The 11,009-nt window shown below is 40.9% G+C and overlaps 1 protein-coding gene across 1 annotated transcript in view; it reads left to right on the top strand.

The window, feature by feature from the left end:
* The window catches only part of ephx4 (epoxide hydrolase 4), a 128,658-nt gene extending 127,549 nt beyond the window's left edge, over positions 1–1,109 (top strand). The window contains exon 7 of the mRNA XM_034180719.1: positions 226–1,109. Within this exon, the coding sequence (XP_034036610.1) occupies positions 226–466 (241 nt within the window). The 3' untranslated portion in view covers positions 467–1,109. The remainder of the gene's footprint in view (positions 1–225) is intronic.
* Positions 1,110–11,009: the final 9,900 nt, after the last annotated feature.

Raw genomic sequence — 11,009 nt, forward strand, 5'->3', positions numbered from 1 at the left:
ATATTAATTATGGGAGAAATATGGTACTTCAAAACAATTAGAACTCAACACAAAGTGGATTTAGCTCATTTGAGAAAACACCTTTAAGGACAGACTTTATATTTGTGTTTTCAGTGACACTGATCTTTGATTGATTTCATATTTTTGTGAAATATGTCTTGTGATGTCATTCAAAAATTCAACAAACTGCTCTTGGGTTCTCTTTCTCCCCCCTTCTCCCCAAAGCTCCCTCCCACTCAGACAGAACCACATCAGGTCTCCGGTGCTGCTGCTGTGGGGGGAGCAGGACGCCTTCATAGAGCAGGAAATGGCAGAAGCGTGTCGCCTCTACATCAGGAATCATTTCCGTCTGAACATCATCTCGGGTGCGAGCCACTGGCTGCAGCAGGATCAGCCTGATATCGTCAACACCCTCATATGGATCTTCCTCAAGGAGAGCGAGGGACGCAAAGTCTACAGGAACTGAGTCTGCAGCAAGCCTGGGTTTTGATTTTTAGCTCACGTGTCACAGCTGGAGTATGACTGTGATGTGGTCACTCTTTAAATCTTACACATTGACAACATTTTTTAAGAAGGAAAGAATCAAAACACACTTAAGCAGCGAGGAAGTGGAGCAGTAAATGTGACACATAAGATGTTTTTCCACACAACATCTGCCTTAAAGTCCACTGGATGCAGCATTGACAATATGTTGACAGAATCGCCCTGTGACTCCTTTTGTGCTGTGCCTTGTAAATGTGGGATTGGTGCGGTGTAATCATGCCCTCTGTGTGGAGGGGTCAGAGGTCATCTGTTGTACCTGTCTGGTGGGGTCACTCTGCTGTGGGCAGACTCCCCTGCCAGCAGTATTACCTCCTCTGTTGACTCTGTTCTTTTCCCCTGTAGTCAGTGTAACAGTGGTGATCTCCCTGTGTAGAATTGTCAGCGATTGTTGACTATTGTGATATTTTCTATCTCGTCCTACACATTGCATTTTGAATTTTGAAGAGCCAAGTCTAGACCATTAGATTTTTTTTAACAAAATAAAGTTATTGTAAATGCTTTGAATGGCGCCGCTTTTTAAAATTGCCATTAAATTCATGTTTCACACTGAAAACAGAGTAACTGAAGCTGTGCCTTTGTCGTTTTGTTTGTAGGGCTTTGAACCAGAATTTTTTCCCCAACTGGTTCTTTCCGAACAGAAACTGTATTTTAACATTTCCAGTTTTGGGTTCCACACCAAAATTGATGTTCCTGAACCGGTTCGGAAAAAAAAATCATTATCAAACTGGTAAATAACGTTCCATGTCAGCTAGAGGACGCTAAAGACACTGTATGTGCCAGACCTGTATGTGGCGCTGTAACACTCCCATGAAAAATAAAGAAAACAATAGAGCATACTGTAGCAGGCAGCAGAAGCTTGAACTTTTGAAAACGGGACACTGATTAAAAAAGTCTTGTAAGCAGCAAAAGCTACGTACAGTCCTCACACAACTAACAATAACAAGGCTGAGCCACGTATGAATCTTATTAATATGGCAAAGTACAAATAGCCACGTCCTAAAACCATTCCAACACTGAGTAAATATAAAGTCTTAATCTGATCTGTTAGATCATTTCAGTCAGATTAATCATCACAGCCTGACAGTCTTGTTTTGGAAGACGACATCTGGGAAATACAGTAAAACTCGCATATAATGGATTCAGGTGGACCAGCGAATTTTCTCTGTTATAATCTAAATCTGCTTTATGTATAAAACAGACAAAATCTGCTATATATATTTAAAACGGACAAAATCTGTTATATGTATGTTAACAGAATACTTAGTCAGGATGTGCCAAATGATCTACGGGGAATCCCAGCATCAGTTAGGTTTACATATTTCCTTGATTAAACACCTGACTGTGAATAGGGGCCTGCCTCATTTAATAACCAGGTCAAACCTTAATCTGAAAAAAACAAACGCCTGCCTTAAATAAGCACTGGACATTATGTGCATTAAACACCGCAGCAGCAGGGTGAAGACCGTCAGCCGCTACTACTCTCTGGGATCCTTGTTTTCCTCTGGGCCAGCTTTTGAGCCAGCCCGAGGTGACAGTGGCATCTTGTCATGTAAACCCATTTTACCTTGTTACCACCAGAATCTGGTATAAGTATGGACCTTTTTCTTTCACCTGGAAGTCATAGATACTTTGTCAAGAGAATTGATTAGCACATAATGAAAATGGATGAATAAGTTCATCTGAAGGCCTTTGAAGTTTCCTGGATACCTGTAGAAGAAGATAGATACTTGCTTTTCCCAAATTTTTGACAATAGGTTTGATACCTTAACAATAACAATCGTTCACCAAAACTGTAAATTATGAGTATGCTAAATTAAGTTTTAATTAAATTTAATAATTTAAGAACATTGCCTCAAACAGACATGTGCCGGCTATTGTTGTCCATGGAGTCCAGACAGATATCTGATCTGGGTGAATTTGGTCCTGAAACTAAACATTTTATTTAGTTTTGTTTTATGTCAATCCCTCAGTGATTTTCCTTTAGATACTAAGCTGCCTTAGCATATAACATAATTTCAATACAATTCAATTTATTTTGTTTATATAGCACCAAATCACAACAAAGCTGCCTCATGCTGCTTCACACACGTAATGTCTAACCTTACCAACCCCTAGACCAAGCACACAGTGGTAGGCAAAAATTCCCTCTGATGATATTAAGGAAGAAACCTCAAGCAGACCAGACTCAAAGAGGTAACCCACTGCTTAGGCCATTTTAACAATTACAAGGTTTTGCAAAGTTTTACAAAGCTAAAGAAACAGAAGAACAGGAAAACAAACATCATAACATGAAAATGATGAGAAGTCTAGACAGGCATTAGCACCACAGACAGAGGTCATACAGCATTCTTCACACCGTCAGTGGGCCTGTTCATGTGACGGGGTCCCTTTCAAATGCAGCATGCAACATCTGCTTCAGGCCTCGTATCTCACAATCAGTCCAGCCCCTTGTGGTTTAGACCCGTCAATCCTGCAATCCTATGTGACATTGCCCGTACCTCGGACAGAGAGAAAAAGAGCAGAATCAGTTGGCAGGAAAAAAAAACTACACCCAAATTCATCAGCAGTAAGTCGACAGGAAAACAGAGAAATTACTAAGGTGATCACCGGCCACAAGCCCTAAGCTTCACTAACAGACCCAGAATTTAGATAAAGTTGAGACCAAGACCTGTTCCTTTTCAAATAAAATGATTTAAGCATAGTACCATACTATGCCAGTGAGCTAGCCACATGAGAGGGCGAATAGATGCGTCTTAAGTCTAGACTTGAAAGTCTCTAAAGAATCTGACTGTTTTTTGTTTTTTTTTTTGATGCATGGAGATCACAAAACAGGTGCATGATAAGAGAAAGCTCTGTGGCCCGCAGACTTTTTATTCACCCTACAGACACAAAGTAGTCCTGCACCCCGAGAACGCAGAGCCCGGGCCGGTACATAGGGTTTGACTGGGTCAACTAAGTAGGGAGGTGCTAGACAAAGGTTCCAAGGTTAGAGGTAGTGTTGTTGTACAAGACACACTGACAACGACTGGTTAGGTATAATGTCAACCATGCAAGGACATTCCCAGTAATCCCAAAATGATTCTCTAACCTATCAAGTAGAATACAGTGATCCACTGTATGAAATGCAGTGCTAAGATCTAACAGCCCCAGGACTGTAGTGGTGTCTAAATCCATTGCAAGCAGATCATTTACCACTTTGGTCAGAGCTGTCTCTGTGGAATAGTATGTTCTAAATGCAGACTGCAGTGACTCAAACAGATTATTCTTAGTAAGGTGGTCCATGAGCTGCTGTAAAACCACTTTTTCCAGAATTTTAGAACAAAATGATGTCGGTCTATATTCTTCAATACACTTGGGTCAAGATTAGATTTCTTAAGTAATGGTTTAATCACTGTAGATTTGTAACATTTAGAAACAGATCCAGAAGTTAGTATTAGATTAATAACTTCCAACACAATAGGCTCAAGAGTGGGCCGCGGGTCCTTAAAGAGTTTTGTTGATATAGGATCAAATAAGTAGGTCGTACTTTTAGCAGACATTACATGTTTCATCAGCATGCCCAGTGAGATACTATCAAATTTGGTAAATCTAGGCAATATATCAGTGATAGCACCAACCTCAATAACACGGCGTAGTGGTTGGATTCATGCATGCTGGGATATATTTAACCTAATGTTATCTGTTTTCTTCTCAAAGTAATCTAAGAAATCTTGGGCTGTAAAAGGAGAGTGACTTACCGATGGTTGTCCATGAATAAGTGTTGCCACCGTGTCAAACAGGTACTTTGAATTATGGGTGTTTTTGTTGATCAAACCATAGTAGTATGCCCGCTTCATAGCCAGTAGCTCATGCTTATAGTCTGGAATAGCATCATGCCACGCGAGGTGGAATACTTCTAGCTTTGAATGACACCATTTTCGTTCTAGGCTTCTAGCCTTGTACTTGAGGCCATGTAAGTAATCATTGAACCACGGCGACTGTGTGTTGGCGGGCTGTGGTTTTAATATGGATGGAGCGATCACATCAAGTGTGGTTGTGAGAGCTGAGCTTAAGCTGTCCACAAGACTGTCCACTGAATGGTCATTTTCCATAAGTGGCACTAAGTTATCAGTGAACCTGGCTCCAAGTTCAATTGTAGTTGAACAGTTGATGTGTCACCGCAATGATAGCTCAGGTTCTTGTTCCAGTAAACATGGCAATGAGACTATAAACCTAATAAGTGAGTGATCAGAGACCACCGACACAAGAGGCATGATATCAATATTTGTGACAGCCATACAGTTGTATGTACGTTTGACGTTTCTTTATAAATCACTGGTTGTTTGGATCAGCAATTTCAGTTAAATATATCGTATAGCAGACAAACACAGTGATATTTGAGAAGTGAAATGAAGTTTATTGGATTTACAAAGTGTGCAATAATCCTTTAAACAAAATTAGGCAGGTGCATCAATTTGGGCACCCCAACAGAAAAACTACACAATATTTAGTAGATCCTCCTTTTGCAGAAATAACAGCCTCTAAATGCTTCCTATAGCTTCCAATGAGAGTCTGGATTTGGGTTGAAGGTATTATGGACCGTTCTTCTTTACATCTCCAGTTCAGTCAGGCTTGTTGGTTTCTGACCATGGACAGCCCGCTTAAAATCACACCACAGACTTTCAGTAATATTCAGGTCTGTGGACTGAGATGGCCATTTCAGAACGGTGTACTTGTTCCTCTGCATGAATGCCTTAGTAGTTTTTGAGCAGTGTTTATAGTTGTTGTCTTATTGAAAGAACCAGCCCCACCGCAACTTCAACTTTGTCACTGATTCATGAACATTGTTCTCAAGAATCTGCTGATATTGACTGGAATCCATGTGACCCTCAATTTTAACAAGATTCCCAGGACCTGCACTGGCCACACAGCCACACAGCATGATGGAACCACCTCCAAATTTTACTGTAGGTAGCAAGTGTTTTTCTTGGAATGCTGTGTTCTTTTTCCAGCCATGCATACCGCCCCTTGTTATGTCCAAATAACTCAATTTTAGTTTCATCAGTCCACAGCACCTTATTCCAAAATGAAGCTGGCTTGTCCAAATGTGCTTTAGCATACCTCAAGCAACTCTGTTTGTGGCATGTATGCAGAACAGGCTTCCTCTTCATTACAGCATCTCTTTGTTCAAAGTGTGTTGTATTGTTGAACGATGCACAGAGACACTATCTGCAGCAAGATCATGTTGTAGGTCTTTGGAGCAGGTCTGTGGGTTGACTATGACTGTTCTCACCATCCTTCACTTCAGCTTATGAGATTTTTCTTGGCCTGCCACTTCAGGCCTTAATTAGTACTGTGCCTGTGGTCTTCCATTTCCTCACTATGTTCCTCACAGTGGAAACTGACTGCTGAAATCTCTGAGATAGCTTTTTGTATCCTTCCCCTAAACCCTAATGTTGAACAATGTTTTCAAGTCATTTGAGAGTTGTTTAGAGGCTCCCATGTTGCCACTCATTAGAAGAGATGCAAAGAGGGGAAACATTTGCAAATGCCCACATTAAATACCCCATGATTGGATTCACCTGCGTAAAGAGGTCATGGGTCACTGAGCTTACCAAACCAATTTTGTGTTCCAATAATTAGTGCATAAAGTATTCAAATCAATAAAATGACAAGGGTGCCCAAATTTATGCATCTGCCCAATTTTGTTTAAATAATTATTGCACACTTTCTGTAAATACTAGAAACTTTATTTCACTTCTCAAATATCAGTGTGTTCATCTGCTATATCAGGGGTGGGCAAATTATTCCAGAAAGGGCCAAGATGGTGCAGGTTTCCTTAGTCGCCACTGACTCCACCAGGTGATTTCACTGATTAATTGATTCTATCTGCTCAAAGTGATGTTAATCACTGAAATCACCTGGTGGAGTCAGTGGCTGCAAAGAAAACCTGCACTCTCTTGGTCCTTTCTGGAACAAGTTGCCCACCCCTGTGCTTTAACTGAAATTTCTGATCCAGACAACCAATGATTTATCATGAAAATTATCAGGGGTGCCCAAACTTTTGCATACAACTGTACCATGTATGAGGACCAGGGTATTTCCACCAATGTGTGTCAAATCCTGAATGTATTGCTGGACTCCGGATACATCCATATTGTCCATAAATGATTTGCAGAGGGGGTCAGAAGGCTTATTTATATGAATGTTGAAGGCACCAATAATCAGATGTTATCTGCACAGGTTGTCAACTTAGAGAGAAACTCACCAAATTCATCTAAGAATTCAAAATATGGGTCCAGGGGCCTATATATGGTGACAGAATAGCATGGTCGATTACCTCCGCCAAGGAGGTTATGTTTTCGATCGCGTTTGTTTGTTTGTTTGTCTGTCTGTCTGCAGGATAACTCAAAATGTTTTGAACTGATTTTGATGAAATTTTGTGGAGTGGTTGGAAATGACAAGAGGAACAAGTCATTAAATTTTAGTGGTGATCCGGATCACGATACGGATCCTGATGCTAACGTGTTAGCATGTCTATGGCATTTTCAATGTTAAAAGTTAGCATTAAGCAGTTGCAGCTGTCATCACGTTCGGGTGCATTTGTTTTCAAATTGTAATATTTTTTAAATTTATTTTTGTTTATATATTAATAATCTAATGATTATTATATACAATTTTAGAGAAAGAGACAAAAAGAAATAGATCACTGTGCCAAGGAGGGAATCTCTTTAGGGTCAGTGACCCTATGGCCTTGTTTAGAGAAGTGTTTCATAAATGTTAAAAAAAATCATATATTTGCAGTTTAGTTGAATAATAAATTGAATTTTGTCTCTTATTTGTTTTTGTCTATAAGCACATGCAATATCAATATCAGTGCTCAGATGACAGTAGTTTCTGGGAAAGGTGCAAGTTGCAATAACCTGTGATGCCAAGCGCTAAGGATACATGCTATCCAGTCACAGCAGATGAAACTTTTTTTTACTACTGAGCAAACATCATTGTTAGACTTTTTTAGGTTCAATGATTCCACGGTGTGTAGATGTTATGGCGTCAGTGACCCCATGGCCTTGGTGGAGGTTTGCACTCTCTGAGTGCTTCTAGTTTCTGTTGTTATTCTTCTAGCCTTGGCTATGCATATTATCCTGGGCAGCGCGGAGAGTGAGATGTTCAAACAAATTATATTTTAGACCCCCAACAGCTAGTAAACTAAACCCAGAACCCATCATGGATTTTCTCCGCTAATTTCTCCATGAGGCTAATGGAGTCCATGCCCACATTAGTCACAGGATCTCTAATCACCTGCTCCGTGGCCTGCTGTAAACTCCTAATGTTACCCTCCCTGTAGAGCTCTATCTATGTTAATCTTGAGCAAGCCACGGCGACCCCAAAAAGAAGGCCAGGTATCAATAAAACTAAAGCCTTGCTGCCTACAAAATTGCACCAGCCACGTATTCAGCGATGTCAGCATTAAATGCCTCATATTTACCCCAGGAGGGGAGGGGACCAGAGACTATTAATTGTTGCAGACACATCTTTCTGGTGAGGTCACAAGTCCTTTCTTTGTCCATTTTCTCTTGTCCTCTGAGTGTCTCATCTTATTATCATTGGCGTTGACATGAACTATTTGGCTATATCTAGTGTCATATTCCTTTGGTTGTCTGCACCTATGCACCGTCAGCACCCAAAGGTAAGAGGCAATGGTGCTCTGGCCCCAAGAATACATTTAACATCAGCTGGCATCTGTAATCTAACTGTGCGGGTGGTAGAGTCCCCTATCACTAACACCCGGCGTTTCAGCTTGGTGATAAGGGTAGAAGTCACCTGTGGACTTGGAAAGCTAGCGACAAGCATGTCCAAGGCTGGAAAATGGTTCACAGTTCATAGTGGCAACTGTGATCCAGGTGCCACTACACCAAGCCCTATGTGACTTTCTCCACCTAACAACAGTCTGAAAGCCATCATCTTTAGCCAGCAGTCATCTTTAGCTCAGCAAATGCTAACGGACGTGCTAGCTGGCCTGACACAAACCTTATCTGGAGTGCCCATAAAATCTAACTCTACTGAAGTAAGAAGCTGCTCTGGCTTATGGACACGGCTCTCTAAAAGAGCCACCCTATTTGTCAGCATCATGTGAAATTTATGTAGAGAGTAATATGATTTGCGCACCAGAAAATCCAAGCATGTAGCCAAAGCTAGGACGAGCTAACCGATAACGAAGTGCTAATCACTCCTAAGATTCACACAGGAGAAAAATATTTAGCTAAGATTCACAGCAGTTGTACTTAAAAACTAAAAGAAGTGTTAGAGACAAATAGGAGAAACAGTTACAACCTTGTATTAATTAGAAGAGCATTGTTCAAGGCAGCAGTCCGTCCTGGAGACAGTTACATATCTAGCATATAACTTCTCTGTGTGAGAAGTTACAACTTTTCTCTCTGACTTGAGTGTTTAACCCTCTGGAGTCGAATGATGCACCATCATGTAAAAAGTCACATGACCTAATTATGCGGATGTAATACTCAATCTGCTGCACTCTGAGGTTCCCTTTAAATGTGTGTTGAACGTGGAGACGTCAACCTTTATAGCACTTTTTAAATTTTGTTAATAGGCCTAGTATAACTTGACTTATGAGTATTTTTTATGCCATGCATTTTCATGAATATTACTGTCATTTGCCGCTGTGCATTTATGTACATACATGCAGCCAAAAGGATCATTTCCTTCTCTACTGCAGCAGCGACAGTGGTGGCAAGAAATATGACTCCTTCTTCCTCATTGGTTGGCTGGCTTGTGAATTTTCCACCAACAGGGCGTTCTAAACAGGAAGTGACAATTTTCAAATCCACAGTAAAACAGAAAATGTTCAAATGTCAAACACTTCCTGGATTGACAGACAAGATCCCATGGAATCTCACGGGAACTCAGTGGCAAGCTCACACTCAAACAGGAAGTTCCAATTTATCAGTCACAGTGAAACAGGAAATGCTTATGGATTTTAATGGAAATACATTGCGATCAGATGGGACATTTTATCCGATGTAAGTGATATGTATGTAACGGATTAGTTACAGTCAGGAGGGACTGAACATCTACAGAGAATCCTGCATCAGGACGTGCGCCTCATTTAATGACCAGGTCAAAATTTCCTCTGAATTTTTTTTTTCTGCCAAATGTATTTGATCCATTATCAAAATGTAAAAGCAGCAACGTTTGCAGCAAAGTGTAAGCTGCTTTCACTGTGCAGCCTGATGTGCAGCTCCAAGTCTGACCATAGTGTGAAAAAAATAAGCGGTCAGACTTTTAATCACAGAAATGACTCTGGTCCCCCACATGAGGGGTTTAATGGAAATACATTGTGATCGGACGGGACATTTTATCCGATATGAGCGAAAATCCATTGTACAAAATCTGTTATATACGGTGTTATTACATGGAAAACAATACAAAAACTTTGGGACTTTTTTGTCTGGTGACTTAATATCTGGTTTATACGATGACGGTTTAGGTGAGTTTTACTGTACATGGGACTGAACAATAAATTTACCTCTCAAAACTGACAATGAAGTCGCTTCCATCCCATACAGCTGACTTTATTTTCCTTTCTTTCTTTTTTTTTGTTCAGATCTGAAAGGCATCTGTACTTCTTGAAGCCCTTGCTGTGTCTATTTGTGCCTCCAAATGCACAACAACCTGGCATTTTCAACGAATAAAGAAAATAGCTGGATTTATGAGGGTAGGCTGAAAAGTTCTAAGGCTGACTATGATGCAGTTGTCAAACTGAACAAATACATGGTTATTTTTCTACATAGTCTCCCTGTAACTCCACACACTTCTTCCAGCGGTGCTTAAGTGCTTCCATTCCCTTGGCATAGAAGCTTTCATCTTGAGAGTCAAAATAGTCCTCAACGGCAGCAATCACCTCATCATTGCTCCGATAGTGCTTCCCAGCCAAGTTTTTTTTTTTTCAGGTTTGGGAACAAATCAAAGTCCAAGGGTGCCAAGTCAGGGGAGTATGGTGGGTAATCTACCAGTTCGAATCCACACTTGTGGATAGTGGCCATGGCCACTGTTGACTTGTGAGCTGGGGCATTGTCTTGATGGAACAGCACCCCGTTCGTCAGCTTTCCTGGTCGCTTCTTTTTGATAGCCTCGCGTAACTGTCTCATTAGGTTAGAATAGTACTGTCCATTTGTGGTTTGTCCCTTTTCAAGATAGTCCACGAACACAATGCCCTTGGCATCCCAGAAAACTGAAACCATGACCTTCCCCGCAGACGAAATGACCTTGGCCTTCTTTGGAGGTGGTGACCTTGGGTGTTTCCACTGCATTGATTGTTTTTTTTGTCTCTGGTTCAAAGTGGTGAACCCAACACTCATCCTGGGTAAGAAAACATTCCATGTAATTGGCTGGATCCTCTTCAAACTGCGCCAAGTTTGCCTTTGACATGACTAGCCTGGTGCGTTTCTGATCAGGTGTCAGAAGAC

Source organism: Thalassophryne amazonica, chromosome 10, assembly GCF_902500255.1.
Source record: "Thalassophryne amazonica chromosome 10, fThaAma1.1, whole genome shotgun sequence".
Classification (NCBI taxonomy): domain Eukaryota; kingdom Metazoa; phylum Chordata; class Actinopteri; order Batrachoidiformes; family Batrachoididae; genus Thalassophryne; species Thalassophryne amazonica.